The sequence below is a fragment of the Euprymna scolopes genome, chromosome 10 (assembly GCF_053919585.1).
Source record: "Euprymna scolopes isolate OS-2025 chromosome 10, ASM5391958v1, whole genome shotgun sequence".
NCBI lineage: Eukaryota > Metazoa > Mollusca > Cephalopoda > Sepiida > Sepiolidae > Euprymna > Euprymna scolopes.
In genome coordinates, this window is record NC_136491.1 from 81872560 (window position 1) to 81896625 (window position 24066).

At 34.6% G+C, this 24066-nt stretch overlaps 1 protein-coding gene across 1 annotated transcript in view; it reads left to right on the top strand.

Moving 5' to 3' along the window:
* Nucleotides 1-24066, top strand: part of LOC145286119 (uncharacterized) — a 235108-nt gene that overhangs the window by 133429 nt on the left and 77613 nt on the right. Inside the window, exons 3-4 of the mRNA XM_080134819.1 lie at nucleotides 8752-8850; nucleotides 15211-15309. Coding sequence (XP_079990945.1) covers nucleotides 8752-8850; nucleotides 15211-15309 — 198 coding nt within the window. The remainder of the gene's footprint in view (nucleotides 1-8751; nucleotides 8851-15210; nucleotides 15310-24066) is intronic.

Sequence of the window (24066 nt, forward strand, 5' to 3'; positions counted from 1 at the left end):
CTTAGTCAGTTTTTTTATCCCTCGTTCATTGTGCACTCACGGAGGATCATGCATACTTCACTTGTTTTTTTATGGAAATCACTCCAGATAAAATGTGAAGCCACTTAATGTAAGGAGCTAACAATAACGAAATAAGGTTATCACAAAGACAAGAGATGTCTATTGGCCTTGGGCTTGAAAAAAAAAAAACAGTCAGCAGGAAAAGAGTTCCACAGGCAGTTCTTGAAAATAAGCTACAGAAATAGGGAGCAGTATAACAATGAGGTACTAAAACAATGATTTGATTGAGACCACTAAACCAAGGAGTTAGACGAGCTTAAGCAAAGGAAGCAGGCAATAGTTTAGACAATTCTGAAAAACATGTGCACTTGTAGGACTTCTAGAAAAGATTGAAACTAGCAACATCACATCTGTGAGAGAAAGGTTGCAGAGAAGAACAGTGGAGTCAACCAAATTACAAGTACGTTTCTGCACTTTGTCAACAACCCTGATATGGAACAGCATGACAGTATTCTATAAATTGTTTGATAGTAGATTTGTAGAGAGAGAGAATGAGGCTTGAAAAAGTGTTTGGAGCAGAACTGTCTTTACAAGAAACAGAAAGAGCAATGTATTTAATATATATATAATGTACTAGCAGGAGTGTCTGGCGTTGCCCGGGTGTTAAGGTAGTGTAGTAGGGGCCCCCAGGGGTGTTTCTAGGTGGTGTAGTAAGGAACCCAGGGAGGGGGGGAATGTAAAACAAAAAAGTGGTTGTAGGTAGGCAGGCTCGGACCCGTAATGCGAAGGAGAAAAATATAAGGCTAAAAAAAATGTGATGTCTTAGCCAATATCGCCTGACCGGAAGTTCGGAACGTTGAAATTAAGCATAGTCAATCGAAAAGAAGATAATGACTTGCTAAAATGTCGACGGAAAAAAACGATCCCTCCTTGTAGAAAACTGCTCAGTTGAGGGTGAAAGAATAAATGTTTTAGGCCAATTTTTCGATATTTATCTGAAGGATGAAGCTTGAAAACAATACCTGTCTCGTCAGGATCTGTCCTTCTGTCGAAAGTTTTAGCGAGACATACAAACATACATACACACATTTTGTCTTTTATATATTAAACTAGCCTGGGTGCCTGGCGTTACCCAGGTATTTGGAGGTGTGTATTGAGCAAAAAAAAAAAAAAATTGTAGTAGGCAGGCAGGTTCGAACACATGATGTGAAAGCAGTATAGTGTGTGTGTGTGTAAGGGTGTTGATTGAGCAAAAAAAAAAAGAACGGAAAATTGCGAGTGCAAAAAAGCAAAAAAAAAAAAAAAACGGGAAATTGCGAGTGCAAAAAAAAAAAAAAATAGGAGTAGATGCGAACCCATAATGCGCCAGAGGAAAAAGAGCTGAAAAAAAAAGAGGTTGTAAGCAGGCAGACTGGAACCCATACAGCGAAGGAGGAAAAAAATGTGAAAAAAAAATGTGACACATTAACTGTTGTGCCCACAGACAAACTGGAAGTGACATAGGTTTAAATTAAGACTAGATAATCGAAAAGAGGCAATGACTTTCGAAAATATTGGCGAAAAAAGCGACCCTTCTCTATAGAAAAGTGCCCAGTTGAGAGTGAAGGAATTAATATTTTTGACCAGTTTTTCGATATTTGTTGTCTGAAGGGCCGAGCTTCAAAATAATACCAATCTCGTGAAAAGCTGTCGCCTCTGTCGAAAGTTTTTGCGAGACATACAAACATACATGCATACATACATTTTAAACAGACAGGTGAGATTTATATTATAGACTAGCCTGGGTGCCCGGCATTGCCCGGGTGAACAAAAAAGAAAAGTGTAAAGCATTCAAACTTAATGTAGTCAATCAAAAAAGATGACTTGCAGAAATGGCATTGCTTTTAAACCTCCCACGAAGGTCGTTTTTAATAGGAGGGAAAAGAAGCTCCCCCAAAAAAGGGAGCACTCTGGCAGTATCCAAATAAATAGTAATGTTCTCAGTATGAAGGGTTTCCCCTACATTGACCAAGGACAAATTACAGAACGCTTGTGTTTATACAAAAAAAAAAAAAAACAAACACTCAGAATGACAGCACGGAGGGAATTTTTTTTAAAACTCGATCAAAAAAAAAAAATAGAGACGATGTCCGTTTGTGAATCTGAGATATTATGATCTGGAAAGTATAAGAAAACTTCTCTCGGAATTTGACGTGAGGATCTCCAGCCAAAAAGCCTTTCATGGACATACGCGCCCATTTTGCCTTTTATATATTAGACTAGTGGGGATACCCGTCGTTGCCCGGCTGTGGTGAGGTGTGTGTGTGTGTGTGTGTGTGTGTGTGTGTGTGTGTGTGTGACGGGATGGGGGGGGTAAATCAAAACAAAATGGAAAATAAAGAATAAGTGAACATAATAATCCTGTTTAAATATTATAACTTTGTAAAAGTCGGAAAAACAAAACAAAAACAAAAAAACAGTGAACGTGATGCAAAATAAAGAATAAGCAAACGAAAAAGAAATGTATAAATGATCCTGTTTAAATGTTAAAACAAAAAACAGCGAACTTGATGAAAATACAGTTATATCTCATAGGATTAGCAAATCTCTCGACGGAGGCAACCTTTCTAGGGCAATTGCTCTTGACATATCTAAGGCCTTTGATAGGGTATGGCATAAAGGTTTACTTCATAAGATCTCTAGCTATGGTATTGCTGGAAATGTTTTCTCAATTATTAAATCATTTCTTTCTGATAGGTTCATAAGAGTAGTAGTTGAGGGGCAAAAATCAGAAGCTCACAGTATTAATGCCGGTGTCCCTCAGGGGTCCATCCTGGGCCCAACTCTTTTCCTGATCTACATTAATGATCTTCCAAATCACATCCTTACATCATTTGTAGACATCTATGCTGACGACACTACCATTTATGGTAGCACATCTAAGACAGTAAATGACCAAGTTCTCTCCAATTCTCTCTCCTCTGATCTTGAGCACGTAGTACAATGGGGTAAAGAATGGCTGGTTACTTTTAATGCATCTAAAACCAAGCTTCTCTCTTTACATCATCAACATTCTGATCCACGTCTGACATCAATTGAAATGAATGGCTCTCGTCTTCAGGAGGCCTCAAGTTTTGACAAACTTCTTGGCTTGACCATTACTCCTGATCTTAAATGGAACACGTACATCAAATCTGTTGCCAAGGCCGATGGAAAAATGGTGGGATCTTTCTATCGATCCGGTAGATATCTCACTGCTGATGCTATTCTCTATCTATATAAGAGCCAGGTACGTCCAAGGATGGAGTACTGTTGCCATATCTGGGCAGGAGCTGCTAGAAAGGACTTGGCCTGCCTTGATAGAGTACAAAATAGACTTCATAGCCTCGTAGATGTCCTTTTCTCTTCCTTGCAACCTTTATCTCACAGAAGAGATGTTGCGAGTTTGTCTCTGATGTATCGTTATTTTCATGGAAAGTGTTCGAATGAGCTTCAATCTATGGTCCCCCCTCGCCAAACTTTCACAAGAAACACTCGTCTAGCTGTAAACACTATCAATAATTCTCCCCACTCTTTATCTGTGCCTAAACCTAAACGTAGATTCCATGAACAAAGCTTTTTTCTTAGAACTGCACGCCTGTGGAATTGTCTTCCGTTTTCCTGCTTTCCGGCTGACTACAATATGGTTGTCTTCAAGTCTAACGTAAATAAGTTCTTGATGAGCCGTTCCATATAAGTTATCAACTTTACCAAATTTTCATTACTAATGATTACTATAATGTCCAATTTCTACTGTACACTCTTTAACCCTTATCCTTGAGTGGCCTCTTGGCCTTGATAATGTGGTGATGCCTATGTAAAAAAAAAAAAAAAATTTAAAAAAAAAACGAACGGGAAAAAATGACACAAATAACCCTGTTCTAATATTAAAACTTTAAAAATCGATAAAAAAATATATCTGGTATCTCGGCTCGAATGTGCAATCTATAAATCATGTTGAGGGTGAAGGAATTAATGTTTTAGGCCAATTTTTCGATATTTGTCGTCCGAAGGGTCGAGCTTCAAAATGATATCGATTTTGTGAAAATCTGTCGCCTCTGTCGAAAGTTTTTGCAAGCCATACAAACGTACATACACACACACTAGCAGACAGGTGAAATTCATATAATAGAAGATGAATTCCAAGAAAGATTTGATGAGAAAGAAAGACTGAGAAATTTCAGAGTCGATTTAGTAAGAGTGGAGCCATCCATGAGAATTTGAAGAAAAAAACATCTGCAATTGAAACATAACAAAAGAATAAGCACTTCATTATTTTTTTGACCATTTGTAAAATCAATATGAAACAATTTGAGAAGCAAGGTGTGTTTTGCTAATGTTTGCTTAACTACAGTCTGTTGTGAGAACTGTGTGGAGGATTATTTAATATCACTATCACCTGTTGAGAAGGAAAATGTCTGCGGTAATAAGAACTCTGACGTTTTTTAGATTGGGTGTTATGTTTCAGAATTTGTTTACATGAGGATTGAAAATTTGCATTATTTGGATTATTCAGATTACGATTGTCATCATGGGTTCGAGCCTGCCTGCTTACTATCACTTTTTTTTTTCTTACAACGTTTCGGCCGATGTAGCCTTCTTCAGGTGGGTTTTGTCAAACTCTGGAATTTGTATGTCAACTTGGGAATGTGTACAGTATTCCAAAATTAACTTTTTATTTAATCCACACCGGTTAATTGCTCTCATTCTATCAGCTATAACCAAGTAGAAGTTTCAAGTAATTTTAATTATATTCTTAGTATCGTCTGTACTAAGAATTGAACCTGCAACATCCAGAATACTGTCACATAGAACTGATTATCACTTAGCACATTACCTGCTGCGCCATGGGTCCATAACTGACAGATTAAGAGCAATCTACTCTTGTTGATTAAATAAATTTTGTATATATTCCCAAGATTGAAAAGACACATTTGAGGAAGGTTGAAGGTTATTTCAGCCGAAACGTTGAGAGAATAACATCCAAAATGAGCACAAGACACAAAATAATCTAAAAAAATACATTCGCACGTGTGTGTGATATTCTTGGTAAAGCAAATGATGATCACAAAAGATGCAAGTTCAGATATACCTTTGTTGCATGGTGGAATAAATATTAGTTTTAGTGAACAACAAAGCGAAGATCTTTTGGGGTTCAGATTACTCGAAATGAGACAACCGTCATGTTGTTGCATTGCTATTGTGCGCATCACATTAGAGTCACCATTTTATGGAGTAGAAAAAAAAAGGAAGTCTGTTTAGTAGAAAGAAAGAGCGATCACCATCAGCTTTGTTACAAAGACAAATTCTTCTACATTTTAAATCCATATGTTCAGGCATCGTTTCGCTTCAAAATAGCAAGAAATCCTGAATAGGTTTCAGTAATAATTTAAGAAAAAATCCCATAGCGCTTGGAGTGTGGTGAACACACCTACATCTGCCCTGGTCAGATTTTGATTTTGTTTTTCTTTTTTTAATTTTTTTTTTTATGGAAATCGCTCCAAACAAGGCATGAAGCTGCTTGATGTAAGGAGCTAAAAGATACTAATTCAAGGCCAAAAAGATGTTAGATGGATAGATTCCTATCCAGAAAATAGCAATTCTTTCCCTTTGTTACAAACATCGCTCATGGAATGTGAAGAAAAGTCAAAGGTTCACTTATATCTAACTGTCCATTTGGCTTTACACGCTGGGTTCAACTGGGGTACAAACATAACATGCCCATTCAGTTTAGCATTTACAACCCAACTGATTAATAGTGGGAAAGCAATGTATAAGTAGTTCAGTAGAGGCAAGAGTGTAGCCAGCCATGTTTTCCATGCTGTTTGCAACCCCTCCCTGAGAAGTCAACCGAAATTTGTTTTCGAAAATTTAAAGTGCCAGTAAGGCAGGCAGAGATGCATTATCGTAAATAATTTGCCTGCTAATGGGGTGATTTTTTACTGCTTGCAAATCGATTTTGTCTGCCATTTCACAATGACGTCTTAAAGTTTACGTACCGATAGGGGAATTTTGCAAAGTTGGATTCGTTTTGTTTCATTCCATTTTGTTCCAAATATTTACTAATTTATTATTGTTATTTTGTATGAAAACGAAACAAAACTTTTCGTACCGTTTCGTTTTGTTCATTTTTTCATTTTACTTCATACATCTATAAATATTTAATAACAATCAGAATGTGTCAAAAAATACCTAAGAAAAAAAACAAAAAACTATGAAACATGGAAAGTTATAATTAGGGCGACCCTAAAATTGCATTTATTAATCAGGTACAGTAATTTGACGAAGTAAAAAAAAAAATCATAAATCAATAAAAATATTTAAATTTAACCTTATAAGAACATACAATAAGCATTAATTGCAATATTTAGATTGCCCTAATTATAATAAGAAAACAAACGAAATGAAACTTTACTAAACCAAAACAAAACAAACGAAATGAAACTTTACTAAACCAAAACAAAACAAACGAAATGAAACTTTACTAAACCAAAACGAAACAAACGAAATGAAACTTTACTAAACCAAAACGAAACAAACGAAATGAAACTTTACTAAAACAAAACGAAACAAACGAAATGAAACTTTACTAAACCAAAACGAAACAAACGAAATGAAATTTTACTAAAACAAAACGAAACAAACGAAATGAAACTTTACTAAAACAAAACGAAACAAACGAAATGAAACTTTACTAAACCAAAACGAAACAAACGAAATGAAACTTTACTAAACCAAAACGAAACAAACGAAATGAAACTTTACTAAAACAAAACGAAACAAACGAAATGAAACTTTACTAAACCAAAACGAAACAAACGAAATGAAACTTTACTAAACCAAAACGAAACAAACGAAATGAAATTTTACTAAAACAAAACGAAACAAACGAAATGAAACTTTACTCAAACAAAACAAAACAAATGAAAGCTATTTTGTAAAATTTTTGCTGCGAAAGTTTCAACCCCCACCTTAGTCTTTCTTGGCTATGCCCTTGAGCTGAAGTACCTCCCTCAGAAAGTGTTCTGATTGGTTACTTTGCATCGGAGCGTGAGCTCGCATGAATGAAAATCGTTTGCCAACATATAAATGCTAAACAGTAAAAATAGTATGAGCACTTAACCTTTAAAAATTATGTAATGAAATGTGCACCTTATTACAAATTGGAACGTCCAACTCTGACTTCTAAGATTTAAAAAATTCCAACTTCTAGAATTAAAAAAAAAAAATATCCAACTTGAATATTAACTCCTTATTTTAAAGTTATCCAATGTTCAGACTGTCTGCTGATTCTTCGCCGATAAAACAAATCTGACAACGACTTGTATTTCAGGAACAATGTGGCATTTATTTTAATAGACCTCCTCTTTGAGAAAACGCCATAAATAAAAATCTGAGGTTTAAGATCCAGTGAGTGTGAAACCCATCACAATCACGCCTCATACTAATGAGCCAATCACTAAAGTGTCCCCACATATCAATGACAGGCTGCTCTTCTGGTGCTACATTGATTTGGTTTATGATGTTCTCCTTCAGTTGAAAATAATAGTTTAGAAGTTGTTTTAATAGACGTTATCCTTGAGATAATTCCATAGATAAAATATCTGGGGTTTAAGGTTCAGTCAGTGTGAAGATCATTTAAGATCACACTGTAACGTGGCCGTTATGATCAAACCATGTTCGTTACACTTCAAATTTCTCTCGGACTTCCATGCCGTCCGGTACCATCGCAAAGGAACAAACAAACAAAAATAAATAAGTTTGGCTCAGCTTTTTTTCTGCTTTAGCAGAAGGCAATTGTTACCATTACTTTCGAAACAATGTTTTTTGTTTTATTTTTTAAAATTTTTTCCTCCTCGTTTCGTCTGTCATGAGAATATCAAAATCCTATCGCCTTGTCACTAGCTTAAGTCTCTCACTACCATCATGAGGCCACACGTTCATCTCGCATGGTTCTCACTTTTCTTCGTTCCTCAGCCACATGCACGCCATAACCAACTATTTCTCATCTTCAGCTTTACACGTCCATCTTTCCTGGTGCAGACATTGTTTCTCTTTTTGACCACATGACATCCTTTTTTTCTTCTCTTCTCTTGAGATGCTAATTTCTAATTTGCATACATGCTTAAACGGCTGCTGCTGCTGCTAATACCTTCGCTAGCCATCTATTCTCTGGCTGCTGCTGCTATTTTCACACATACTTATAAATGCTCTGTGACAACACTTACTAATTAGGCGATCACCAAAGTGTGCCTATGAGTCAATGAACTGTGGTAAAACAAAGACTGTTGGACATCCATGACTGAAACTTGGTGGAGAAACCAGGCATAGACTAAAGTTTATTTGTATCAAATATGGTTCAGATTGCAGAAAGGAGTATGTGGCATTCATTTTTTGGAGCAAGTCACCGAATATAATGTCACATTTTCGAAATATATGATCATTCCAGTAATTATAGGAGCAACTGGACTCATGAAAAAGAAAAAAAAAACTACCTGAAAATATACCCGGTGAACCAAGTATATCAAGAGAGATTCTAACAATTAAATTTAAAGAGACAGTTAAAATCTTAAAAAGATTTCTCAGTTGGAATATATGAGACAGCAGGTGCATGTCTGGCATCGGGTAGGATACCCCATCCCCAGTTTGAACAAAATTTTAAGAAAATTAAAAAAAAAAGATCAAATCTATTTGTAAATGTTTTTACTTTTTATTTTTTTAATGAAATTTTAGGAAGGACGAACTGCCTTACATTATGCAGCGTTAAATGGATTTATAGATATTTGTCAAGTGCTGATTGTCCACGGTTGTAGCCTTGATCATCAAGATGTGGTAAGTTATCAAAGTTTTAATCAAATTATTCACATCTTTTTTTATATTAATGGGTCGACGCTCATCAAGGCCAAAAGCCACTGGAGGATAAAATTTTCTGTTGAATAATGGAACAGTACTTATGGAAGAATTGAGCATTATGATTAATTCACATGACAACATGGCAGGTATTCATTGATATTTAACTTGAAAATGACAATGTTATAGTCTGTAGGTAAAAATTCTTGTGGTAACGAGTTTCATATGCGGGAAGTTCTGTGAAAAAAATGTTATTTCAATTTGATTTCCTGTATACAGAGAAAGGAAAATTCATTGCAGGTGCTGGATGGAGAGTAATGCTTGAAGCTCAGTATAGCACATACTGTGGAAATATTTGTAGAGCAGGGAAATACCTCTTTTGTGAGAAAAGAACATCTCTCACTAGATTGTGAAGTCGATTTTGTATTCTGTCAAGGTGTGTGGCACATCCACAGATGTGGCAGCAGTATTCCATCAGGCTATTGAGATGGGGGTGCAAAGGCATTTTTTGTTGTTGGCTAGTGCTCTTCTAGAACACTGGCTTTTCAAATTTCACTTTCCTGAACTTGTGTCACATCTTCTTGCCGTTAGAAGAAGATAAATCCCAGGAAGTAAGTGTCGGAAAGTTCAATAAGATTAAAGGTGTGGCAATAGCACGAGTAGAAATCCAAGAAAGGAGCAGCTACTGGAAATGGACAAACACTCTTTCTTTCTCGAATATTATAATATTATAGTGCGGAGAAAGACTAACAATGTCTCAATGTCTCTTTTGTGAGAAGAGATCATCTCCCACTAGATTGTGAAGTCAATTTTGTATTCTGTCAAGGTATGACAAAGTGCTCTGCATGGCACCTCCTCCGATATGGCAACAGTCTTCATCTTGGACTGAATATGATTCTTTGCTGCATATTGAATGAACTTTGATCGATTAGGACATCTATAGCCATAAATCAGCCAGGGTTTTCACTTGGCATCAAAATCCTTGTTGTGTTAGCTTTTTCTCTTTTGGTAGGTATGGTTTTGATCCTGTGCCATTCTGGAAAGGTTCACCCTCCCAGGCTTTGCCTAATCGCCATGATGTAGTCATTCACAGACACTGTTTCTCTGTATCATAGCTCTTCAGTACACCTAGATCATCACCGACCCCAACAAGAATCTAACCTATAACCATCTAGTTGATAGTCTGCAGTTCTGACACTAAGTCACATATTTTCCTCATTTTGACCCAATATCTATATATAAGTAATATGCACACAGGGCTCCTTCAGTCTTTAACAGAGTATGGATACCCATGAAGGGATGCCTGCACATGAAATTTTTATCGCAGGAGTTGCACAATCTCCAACCACACCTCTCCTGAGTCGACATTGTTAAATACTAGTGGCAAGTGAAGTGTATGCACAAGATGACTGGAAACAAATGCCAAGACAGGCGGAGAGCATATACAGTGCCTAGAATTTCCAAATGGTCAACTATCTGGTATTAACCAGGCTCAACATTGCTTAACTTCAGTGATCTGATAAGAACCAGTATGTCAACAGGATTATGCCGTATATATATATAAGGCGTCAAGTTTTCTGTAACTTTTGTTTCTGCCTCCATGTCACGGGTTCCAGCCTGTCTACCTACTACCACTTGTTTTTTTTTTTTTTTTGCTCAACACACACCTCCAAACACTGGAGCAACGCCAGGCACTCAGGCTAGTATATATATATATATATATATATATATATATTACTAGCAAACCCTATCTATTGGTCTGTACTGAGAGGGGGATGCTAGTATATATATATATATATATTTTTTTTTTTACACAGTGATCACCACTTATCAAGGCCCTGAAGCCACTCAGGGATAAGGGTTATTGCAAATACATTACGTTAGTGTGGAGATTTAATGAAGTGTTTAATTAAGGGGGCGGTTCATTAGGAATTTGTTAACATTGGACTTGAAGACATCCAAGTTGTAGTCCGGAGGGAAGCAGGCAGACGGAACAGAGTTCCACAGGCGTGCAGTTCTAAGAAAGAAACTTTGTTCATGGAATCCGCGTTTTGATTTAGGCACAGATATAGAGTGGGGGAAATTTTTCACAGTGGATTCAGCTAGATGGGTGTTTTTCGTGAAAGATTGGTGACCAGAGATTGGAGTTCAGACGAGCACCTGCCATGGAAATAACGATAAAACAAGGATAGGTTCGCAACGTCTCTTCTGTGAGAGAGAGGTTGCAGGGTAGAGAAAAGGGCATCCCCCACTAAGCCACGAAGTCTATTTTGTACTCTGTCAAGGCAGGATAGGCTGTTTTTAGCAGCTCCTGCCCAGATATGGCAACAGTATTCCATCCTTGGATGTAATTGGCTTTTATATAGATAAAGAATTGCATCAGTAGTGAGATATCTTCTGGAGCGGTAGAAGGATCCCACCATCTTTCCAGTGACCTTGGCAATAGGCTTGATGTATATATATATATATATATATATATATACACACTAGCATCCCCTCTCAGTACAGACCAATAAGTCTCTTATGTGTGATGAGTAAGTTACTGGAATCCATATTAAATAAAGAAGTAGTCAACCACCTCAGCAGAAATAACCTCCTTAGTGACATGAAATATGGTTTCCGTTCTGCCAGATCTACAGCCGATGTACTAACAGTTATATCCCATAGGATTAGTGAATCTCTCGACAAAGGCTTCCTTTCTAGGGCAATTGCTCTTGACATATCAAAGGCCTTCGATAGGGTTTGGTATAAGGGCCTACTTCACAAGATTTCCAGCTACGGTATAACTGGAAATGTTTTCTCAATCATTAAATCATTTCTTTCTGATAGGCTCATAAGAGTAGTGGTTGATGGGCAAAAATCAGAGGCGCACAGTATTAATGCTGGAGTCCCTCAGGGGTCCATCCTGGGGTCAACTCTCTTGATCTACATCAATGATCTCCCAAAACACATACTAAAATCATTTGTTGACATCTATGCTGATGACACAACTATCTATGGCAACACATCAAAGGCCATAAATGACAAAGCTCTCTCTGATTCCCTCTCCTCTAATCTTGAGTGTGTGGTTCAGTGGGGGAAGAGATGGCTGGTTACTCTTAATGCATCTAAAACCAAGCTTCTAACTTTACATCAATGCTCTGTTCCTCATCTAGCATCAATTGAAATGGATGGCCCTCGTCTTAGGGAGGCTTCATGTTTTGACAAGCTCCTGGGTTTGACCTTTACTCCTAATCTGAAATGGAACACGTATATAAAGTCTGTTGCCCGGGCTGCTGGTAAAATGGTGGGATCATTCTACCGCTCCAGAAGATATCTCACTACTGATGCAATTCTCTATCTCTACAAAAGCCAAGTACGTCCAAAGATGGAGTATTGCTGCCACATCTTGGCTGGAGCTTTAAAAAACAGCCTATCCTGCCTTGACAGAGTACAAAATAGACTTCGTAACTTAGTGGGGGATGCTCTCTTCTCTTCCCTGCAACTTCTCTCCCACAAAAGAGACATTGCAAGCCTGTCTTTGTTTTATCATTATTTCGATGGCAAGTGCTTGTCCGAGCTCCAATTTCTGGTCCCCCCTCACCAATCCTTCATGATAAACATCCGTCCAGCTAAAACCACTTTCAGTAATTTCCTCCACTTTTTATCTGTGCCTAAATCAAAACGTAGATTCCATGAACATAGCTTTTTTTTCTGAGAAGTGCACGCCTGTGGAATTCTCTTCCGTTTGCCTGTTTCCCACCTGACTACAACTTGGACGTCTTCAAATCCAACATAAACAAATTCCTGATTAATCGCCCCCTTAAGTAAGACACTTTATCAAATCTCTAATACTAACTATTATTACGATATTATCCCATTGATTATTGTACACAAAATAACCCTTATGCCTGAGTGACTTACGGGCCTTGAGAAGTTGTGATCCCCATGTAAAAAAAAAAAAAAAAAAAAATACCCGTCGTTGACTGGGTTCAAAAACAGCCTACAGAAAATGTACTGTGATTGATGAAAGTATGATAGGTTATGAAAAGGAGGGGGTTGTAAAGAGATAGGTTTTGATACTCAAAAATTTTACCCTAAGCAAAATATGATGAAAGTAAAGATAATTTTCACGAGAATACATTTTTTATATCAACTTTGTTTCTATTCGTAGCCAAGAGTGACTAACAAAATGATGTTTCCTTACAAAGAGAAAATTTTATATATATAATAATATAAATATACAAGAAATAAATTTTACCATAGTCATTAAAAACTATTTCAAAACAGAAAAAAAGCATGAACTGAACTTTTTTTGACTATAGTAACATTTATTTCTTGTATATTTATTTTTTCGGGTAGTCGTTTGTTGGCTTTTCTGCTAAACACTCTTACTAAATAATATCGACGAAATATCGGAAAACAAAGAAACAAAAACAGTTTTGAAAAATAATGAAGCTTTACTTACTTTAGTAAAATAATCCGAAACAGCAAAATGGGATATTAAAAATGATAAACACGTAATTACTTTAGTTTTTTAAAGCAAAGAATCGATATAAATATGAATAAGAAGAAAATGGCACCCTTTTCAAGCATAACTGCTTTGTTTCAGTTTTACAGTATTGAACGGTGTAGAATTGCACCGTCGGATTCAGGGTTATACTATTATAATGTAAAGAACACGCAGAAACAGTTGTAATCAACTGAATTCCTTCTAATACACTGACAAAAAAGCTTAAACAGATATATAAATAAAAATAAAAAGGTTATGTAAATGTTTTTAAAAAGACACGTAATCACATTAGCAGGATTTTTTCCTTCTTTTGACACAATAATAAGTAACGTTCTTATTTTTTTATTATTTATCTATTTATCTATTTTCGAAAGAGTGCCACGTGCAAGTGGAGAAGGAAAAAAACAGAGTTGTGTAAAATTTGTGTCGAGAATTGTCTAAACTTCCGACTGTTTTGTTTTTGCTTTCACTTTAATAAGAACGTGAATTTATAAGGTGAATTTATTTGACACAATATGATTCAACTCAAAAAAAATAAATAAAAGCTAACGTGAATTAAGCTTAAAGTTAAGGTGTTATTGTGGACCCTCACCTCTTTTAAAAACATGATTAAATTTTGTGACATATTTACATTCTATGGAGGTCAGGCGCGAACGAACACCCAATAATTTTATTATACCACATTTTTTCAATCTGAAACATAATTATCAAAGTATACTTACACAAATAGATATGAAAAGTTGTTGTTAAAGTTTGTGCCATATTTCTATGGCGTACAGGTGCGAACACAGACCCCATAATTTTATTATACCATCCCTATTTAAGTTGAAACATACTTATCAAAGTATTCTTATGTACATCTATATCAAAAACCCTTGTAAACGTTTTTTTTTTTTTTCATTTTTTATTTCCATACTTTGGGGGCCAGGCGCGAACGCACACCCCACAATTTTTATGAACCACCGTTCTGCCAGATCAAACATACCCATTCCTGATCCTCGATACATCTTCTATCATTATATGTAATCAGTTTTTTAAAATAGTCAACCATATAGGAGCCTATTCGTGACCAGACACACACACACGTTCATCTTTATATATATATATATAAAGCAATATGTTTATTGCTTAGAAATGGATATGATGCTAAAATGGGGAGAACACTTGATACTGTTAGATAAACAAATGTGGTGAGCAAGGTCAGAGGAGTAGGTGATTATCCTCAGTGAAATAAAACTGAACCAGCAGCAGCAGCAACAACCGGACTCTGATTGATAAGAAAAGGACAAGGTGTGCATGTAGCAAGAATTCTAAAAGGATCTCTTTCCCTTTGTACCAGCAATGGGCTTGGAAACAAAAATATGTTGCATTTGAATACATCTGCTGAAAAGGGCTTGGCCTAACAACTGTAAGCTTTTTTTTTCTTCTTTTTTTTTACATGGGAGGTCACCACTTATCAAGGCCTGGATGCCACTCTAGTACAAAGGTTAAATGTTTGGTAGATGGTGAGAAAACTAGATCAGTCATGTGGAACTTGGCTAGAGCTAGATTATCTAAGAGGATGGTTCAGTACGAATTCATTCACATTGGATTTGAAGACGACTGCATTATAGTCAGCTGAGAAGCAGACCCACGCTATTGCATTCCACACGGATAGTTCTAGAAAAGAAACTCTGTTCATAGAATTTTCATTGAAAAATAAAACCCAATATTTTTTTAAAAACTATCCTAGCATACCTCTCTTCACATTATAGGTTTATTATAGGAACCGAGCAGCTGTATTCAGCATGTCTACATTTAATATTGCTTTTAAAAGAATCTTTTATAAAGTGTCTGATTTATTTTTGCAGGTTGGTTTTACTGCTTTGCATCGAGCATGTTCTCAAGGACACGTTGAAGTATGTAAACTCTTATTGGAAGCCGGTTGTACCCTTGACTGCCAGGATGAGGTTTGTGATTTTATTTTTATTTTTTTATGGAAATCACTCTAGACAAGGTGTTAAACCACTTAATGTAATGAACTAGCGAGAACAGATGATGATTCTTGCAAAGGCAGTAGATGAAACCAAGGCTATATGTAGGAGGAAAAGAGTATGAAGGAAGAGTTTCACAAGTCTGCAGTTCTTGGAAATAATCTATTGGAATAAGCAGCATTACAATTATCAAAACAATGAGTTGATGGCGGTCACTAGACAAACGAAAAAAGCAAGGAATAGATCAGGCAATTCTAAAGAACACATACCGAAATAATATTTAATGAAGAGACTGAGAGTAGCAACATCATATTTCTGGTGCAACAAGATCAGGCTGTCTGAAGATGGCTTCCTAACTCAAATGCACCTCCATTAACACCTTTTCGGGGTTTTCTTTTAGTTTTTTTAAAACTCTTTGCACAACTAAATCATGTTCTGCAAAGCCCAAAACAAAAACAACAGTCCCTCTCCCCTCCCTCCTTTTTTTTTTCCTGACTTGGAACACATCAACCAAGAATATTATAAACCCTTTCTCTTTGCAGAACCAGATCTTGTTCTGCGGAGCCAAGAATAGAAACGGCAAAATCCACCACAAATCTTTATCTTTATCTCTACCTTATTCTACAAAATCAGTAAATCAGTAAATGTTGGAAGGTGTCAACAACTTAAAGTATAAAAACACTTTTTTTTTTCTCGCCCTATCGGCAGGGCATCAGAATAAGACGACTGCACCCCCCCTCCCTGCAGAGGATAAAAATCCCTCAATGGGGCAAGCAGTATGCCATGGGTTGTTACCCATAATGCTTTAGGACATGATCTTAATGATTGAGCTAACCTAGACATGGGTGCATAGAACCAAACTCAAATGTACTTCTACGTCTTTTTTCCTCACTACCAAAAATAGGCATATAAAGTTAATGCTGAAAGGTGATGGCAAGGCTCAATCAATTGGAAAGACCAGAACTCAATACTTATGCTTAGTAGTCTTAGTCTTGAAAAACCAAAAATATATGTAAGAGGAAAAGAGTGTAAAGGAAGAGTTTCACAAGCTTACAGTTCTTGAAAAGAAGCTACTGAAATAGGAAACCGTATTAGAATGAGATATCAAAACAGCAAAGTGATGAAAACCATTAGAGGAACGAATTGGAACAACAACAAAAAAGCAAGGAATAGATCAGACAATTCTGAAGAACACATGCCGAAATATTATTTATAGAAGAAACTGAAAGCAGCAACACCACATCTATATGAGAGAGGTTGCAAAGAAAAAAGCTAGGGAAAAATTACATATAGGTTTCTGTATGTACAGTACAATCATGTTGACACACCAGTTCTCGCCAGACCATTAAAGTTAAGCAATGTAGAGCCAGGCCAGTACCAGATGGCTGACCATTTGGGAAGGCTAAGCGCTGTATGTACCTTCTAGGGAGGTTGAGCATGGGGCCAGCACCCTCACTCCAAAAAAAGATTTCCTTGCTACAAAAGCGTCCACAAATTTGTGGATGGCCCATGTCCCTCCAGGGACTCAAGGCATGGATGGATGGATTTTGCATCTTATCCAGAATCCTCAAATTGGACAGATGCTCACTAGCCCAAATATATAACAACAGTACTTCATATGTGGTCTGAGAGTAGATTTGTAGAGCTAGATTATATATTTAATAAGAAAGAATGTTTTTTTTAAATTGGCATGTTATCATTTCCGGCATTAAGATCGCATCCCCTCCTTCCTTTGAATTTATGTTATGGGGGTTTCCAACAAATGAATTTCTAATTGATAAGACATTTTCCCAATAATTAAAAAGAACCTTGTAAGTGTTTAGTGATGGTCATTCGCTTTTATATTTCAATTGGTGATAATTTTAGTTGTGTTCAATTTGAGAAACTGCAACTTTCTTCTGTGTAGATTCGATATAAAATGTGTAGATTCGATATAAAATGTGTAGATTCGATATGACATGTGTAGATTCGATATAAAATGTGTAGATTCAATATAAAATGACAAAAATACTTACAAGATTATTTACTTTATATGTAAATAAATTTTATTGCAATAAAAATGTTGGTTTTAAAAAATATGTAACTTTCCTTGCCATCATTTTTAAAATCTATACTCAAGTATCTCTATCTTTACTTTTATATAAAAGAAACTCTGTGTGTGTCCCTATGGATTCCTAAATGACTGGGGCGATGTTTGTAAAAATTCTCATAAATGTAATTTATGTACCTGGCAGTGTTCTTACATTATGTATCAATCAGAATGCCTTTGATACATATCGATACTTGACAAAATCCAATGAAAGAGGGAGCAGGTGATTTTGAATAATGTTAACGCCTTATATAGCCTAACCACACGTGTGCATTTGAGAAGTTTTATCACAAAAGCAGAAAGGCCCGGCATATAAAATCAAATCAGGGGTGCGTTTGACATTAATGTTTTTGTTTAGAGCACAATTGAATTATAATACTTGACTTTTGCATTTTAAACTTTAATTGAAGCCATTATATACAAAAATAATTTTATAAAATTAACAGCAGGTTCTCATACACACAAACTTCCTTTTATATGACAGAGATATTGGTTTAGAAATGTCCATAAATTAAAAAAAAAAACGAATGGATATCAATAGTGGATATTTCAATTATTTATTTTTAAGTTTTCATTTGATTTTCTTTTTTTTTTTCTTATTAACTATTTGATATTGTTTTTAAATTTTCATTTCCTTGAAATTTTTTATAAGCATTTTACAATTATTTTATACGCTTTTTATTGTTTTATTTTTGTTTTCAGTTTTTTGGTGTGTGTTTTTTTTTTCTTTTCTTTGTTAAATGTATTTTAAAATTGTATTCCAATAAAGCCTTCATTTAGATCGGTTGATCTAGAAGCACTTAGATTTATGTAACAACTTATAGATTTTATGTAACCACTCTTAGACTACAAAGATGATAATGAATTCATTGATGTTAGATAAATACTAGGAAGGAAATCGGTCATGTTATGTTATTAGGTACATGTCAAGCTTGTTAGCCATGGAGTTTGGGGCAAATTACAGTGAAAATCACATCTACATCACATTACGCTCCAGAATCCTCTCCTCTTAGTATTAACAAAAAGAAATGCTGTATACTTAGTTATATTGGATGTTTTATACAATTTTATATTATATTTTATTAGTTGTACGTGAATTGGCTTTGATTCAACAAAACGATGTTCATTAGATGTGCTGATCTACAAAACTTGCTTCTTCTTTACCTAATATATATATATATATATATATATATATATATATATATATATATATGTGTGTGTGTGTGTGTGTGTCAGGTCATGTCATATGCTACTGGTACCATGTAACCCAGTACTACCTGCCTCATGGTCGGGTCACCGGCGACTAAACTGGTTCCCCCACCAGACTTGTTTGGTGAGGAGGGCGGCTAGTCTCCCTGAAGGATAAAAAACAAGACCTTCCAAAGGGCGAATGAACTCTTTCTCTGGGTCAATGGCCAACTAGCACCGTGTATATTTGTGTATATGTGTATTGGGGTAGAGAGGGCTCCCGTAAGCCGTGGTGAAGGCAACTTTTCTAGGAGAAGCAAATCTCTGATTTAAAAAAACCATAAAGCAGAAGACCAGTACCTGCATTAAGCTGGTCTGCAGTTCAATTTGTTGCTGGCTATCTTGCTCTTGCTTGTTGCTGGATCTAAACATTTTGAACCGAGAGAGAGACTTAGCTGTCGTACAAAGCTAAGACTCTGTAACATCATATTTGTATAGATATTCCCTCAGACATTTGGGCTCATGGATTTTAAATGTCTGAGGGAGTGGCACTCGTCTGACAAGATGTTGCAATCATCATATATAATATATAATATATATATAATATATATATATATAATATAATATATATATATAATATATATATAATATATATATATCATATATATAATATATAATATATATAATATATATATGATATATATATCATATATATAATATATATATAATATATATATAACATATATAATATATATAATATATATATAATATAATATATATAATATATATATAATATAATATATATAATATAATATATATAATATAATATATATAATATATATATATATAATATATATAATATAATATATATATATTATATATATAATATATATAATATATATAATATATATAATATATATAATATATATATAATATATATAATATATATAATATATATAATATATATAATATATATATATAATATATATAATATATATTATATATATAATATATATAATATATATATAATATATATATAATATATCTATCTATATATCTATAAAAACAGAGATGTGTGTGCCACAGACGATTTCTGATTAGTTAATCCAATAATCACATCTCCTAAAAAAGTATAGTTCTTACGCTCTTAACTTTACCATAAAATATTTTGGTCTTATTTATTGTCCATCTTGGAAGGGTTTAATTTTTTTCTAACTTGCCATTTACAAATTAGAAAAATACGAAAGTTACAGACATCACAATCCAACCTCTGACTCAACGTCCGCCATTAACACAAGAAAGCAAACGCTGGACAGATTATTAGTACTACTACTACTACAAACAATACAGCACGAAAACACGCGCACACACGCACACACACTCACGTCCACTACCGTCCTTGGCTACGTCACGTTGTTATGGCAACACGATAAATACACAGTAAATTTGATTTTCTTCATTTCTACGCAAATATTACGCAAATATAAATCATATAGAATATCTGTATGATTATAATTACACGTAATAGTTAAATAAAGATGATCATCGTATAAGAGAACCGAAAAAAAAAACTAATAGGGAATTTGTATAAAGTTGTATTTTCTTTATAAATAAATAGAAAAAAGGGGTGTTGATAAGACTATCGATACTTATACAGTTTAGTGACGACATTAAAAAATGGAAATATTGAAAAAAATTTTTATTGTCCGTAACTGTTATAGACTGAAGTTCTCCGAAAAAAAATTCTTACAGCGAAAAACAATTATTTATCACGACGACGTCAACGTGGCCATTTTGGAAATGTACCTAGCAGAATACCTCAATTTTAGGCCAAATTTCGCAATCTAGCCTTTTTTTTTCTCGCCATATTGAGATGCGCACAACACATCTGAAATTTTTTTACGTTTTTTTTTTTTTTTTTTAAATCTGCAATTTTTTTGCGTATTTTTTTTTTATAAATAAGAATACTATTGAATATGCAAAGAAATTGAAGAATGCAAAGAATTGAGGAATTTTTATACGAGATTATTTTCGAAACATGCTCAGTTGGACACGCATGGATAACTTCGAAACTTCGTTTATTTACTTCTGTTACAAATAAAAAAAAAAAAAAAAAAAAAAAACACCCCAAAAATGGCATCTGTCTTCGCAAAAAAAAAAAAAAAAAAAAAAAAATCTCATTCTGGTGGAGGTAAAAAAAGGGCTAGATTGGCCTAAAATGGAGGTATTCTGCTATGTACGGCAGTTACCTGCCCTTGGGGAATTCCTGGGCCTGCAATAACATTTCCAAAATGGCCACGTTGACGTAGCCGTGATAAATCATTGTTTTTCGCTGTAAAAAAAAAAACTACTTGATCAAATGAAGTGAAATTTTTTTTCAGAGAACTTCAGTCTATAACAGTTACGTACAATAAAATTTTTTTTTCAATATTTCCATTTTTTAATGTCGTCACTAAACTGTATAAGTACCAGACTATCAATACACACAAAAAAATATAGATTTATTTTTGGGTAAAGTTCCCCCGGGTTTTCCTTTCACTTCAGTAAATAATGGTCTTTTGTTATATATATATGGCGTACTATTATCCTTATATATATGATGTTTATGTTTATATATATGTATAGGTGATAGTGTCTGTGTGTGTCTGTGTGCATTTCCCTACGCTAAAACTCTGTCAATTTTAAGCCTACAGATTCGAAATTTGATATACAGGGTACTGAGATTTGGGTAAATCGATGTGATAGGTTTTCGACAGAAATTTGGCGATTAAGTGGTCAATATTCAACAATTAGACCTTTGAGAACTCTACCAAACTCCTCCTACAATTTAAGGTCTGAACACATGATATTTTATATATAGATTCCTTGGACATGGATCTAACTTATTAACTTTACTTGATCCCTAAACAATAAATGTTAAGAGGTCATAATAGGGGTCGAAATTTAAAAAAATTGGCCGTTTTTTTTTCCTCAGCATACACTTCAAAACACCTGGGCAACGCCGGGCACCGATTGCTAGTATATCTATAAAAACAGAGATGTGTGTGCCACAGACGATTTCTGATTGGTTAATCCAATAATCACATCTCCTAAAAAAGTATAGTTCTTACGCTCTTACCTTTACCATGAAATATTTTGGTCTTATTTATTGTCCATCTTGGAAGGGTTTAATTTTTTTCTAACTTGCCATTTACAAATTACAAAAATGCGAAACTTCACAATCCAACCTCCGACTCAACGTCCGCCCACACAACAAGAAAGCAAACGCTGGAGAGATTATTAGTACTACTACTACTACAAACATTACCGCACGAAAACACGCGCACACACGCACACACACTCACGCCCACTACCGTTCTTGGCTACGTCACGTTGTTATGGCAACACGATAAATACACAGTAAATTTGATTTTCTTCATTTCTACGCAAATATTACGCAAATATAAATCATATAGAATATCTGTATGATTATAATTACACGTAATAGTTAAATAAAGATGATCATCGTATAAAAGAACCGAAAAAGAAATTAATAGGGAATTTGTATAAAGTTGTATTTTCTTTTTAAATAAATAGAAAAAAGGGGTGTTGATAAGACTATCGATACTTATACAGTTTAGTGACGACATTAAAAAATGGAAATATTGAAAAAAAAATTTATTGTACGTAACTGTTATAGACTGAAGTTCTCCGAAAAAAAAGTTCACTTCATTTGATCAAGTAGTTATGTTCTTACAGCGAAAAACAATTATTTATCACGACGACGTCAACGTGGCCATTTTGGAAATGTACCTAGCAGAATACCTCCATTTTAGGCCAAATTTCGCAATCTAGCCTTTTTTTTTATCTCGCCATATTGAGATGCGCACAACACATCTGCAATTTTTTTACGTTTTTTTTTCTTTTTTTTTTTAAATCTGCAATTTTTTTGCGTTTTTTTTTAAAATAAGAATACTATTGAATATGCAAAGAAATTGAAGAATGCAAAGAATTGAGGAATTTTTATACGAGATTATTTTCGAAACATGCTCAGTTGGACATGCATGGATAACTTCGAAACTTCGTTTATTTACGTCTGTTACAAATTAGAAAAAAAAAAAACACCCCAAAAATGGCATCTGTCTTCGCAAAAAAAAAAAAAAATCTCATTCTGGGGGGGGGGGGCTAGATTGGCCTAAACTGGAGGTATTCTGCTATGTACGGCAGTTACCTGCCCTTGGGGAACTCCTGGGCCTGCAATAACATTTCCAAAATGGCCACGTTGACGTAGCCGTGATAAATCATTGTTTTTCGCTGTAAAAAAAAACTACTTGATCAAATGAAGTGAATTTTTTTTTCGGAGAACTTCAGTCTATAACAGTTACGTACAATAATTTTTTTTTTCAATATTTCCATTTTTTAATGTCGTCACTAAACTGTATAAGTACCATACTATCAATACACACAAAAAATATAGATTTATTTTTGGGTAAAGTTCCCCCGGGTTTTCCTTACACTTCAGTAAATAATGGTCTTTTGTTTAATATATGACGTACTATTATCCTTATATATATGATGTTTATGTTTATATATATGTATAAGTGATAGTATCTCTGTGTGTCTGTGTGTCTGTGTGTCTGTGTATCTCTGTGTGTCTGTGTGTCCTGCGCTAAAACTGTCAATTTTAAGCCTACAGATTCGAAATTTGATATACAGGGTACTGAGATTTGGGAAAATCGATGTGATAGGTTTTCGACAAAAATTTGGCGATTAAGTGGTCAATATTCAACAATTAGACCTTTGAGAACTCTACCAAACTCCTCCTACAATTTAAGGTCTGAACACGTGATATTTTATATATAGATTCCTTGGACATGGATCTAACTTATTAACTTTACTTGATCCCTAAACAATAAATGTTAAGAGGTCATAATAGGGGTCAAAGTTTAAAAAAATTTACCGTTTTTTTTCCTCAGCATACACTTCAAAACACCTGGGCAACGCCGGGCACCGATTGCTAGTATATCTATAAAAACAGAGATGTGTGTGCCACAGACGATTTCTGATTGGTTAATCCAATAATCACATCTCCTAAAAAACAATGGTTTCTACGCTCTTACCTTTACCATAAAATATTATGGCTTTATTTATTGTCCATCTTGGAAGGGTTTAATTTTTTAATAACTTGTTATTCACAAATTAAAAAAATACGAAACTAAACTACACGAAATCAAACGCTCCGACAAACTTAATAGTAGTACTAGCAAGCACACGCGCACACACGCACACACACACGTTCACTACCGTCACGTTGTTATGGCAACCAAACAATGTTTACAAAATGTCTACGCACGTTCGTAGACATTTTGTAAACATTGTTTTTAAAAAATAAAAAATAATACTTCTATTATGTTTTAAACGACTGTAATAGTTTATTTTGGAAGTATATTTCATAAAGAAAATTGACAACCCACTTT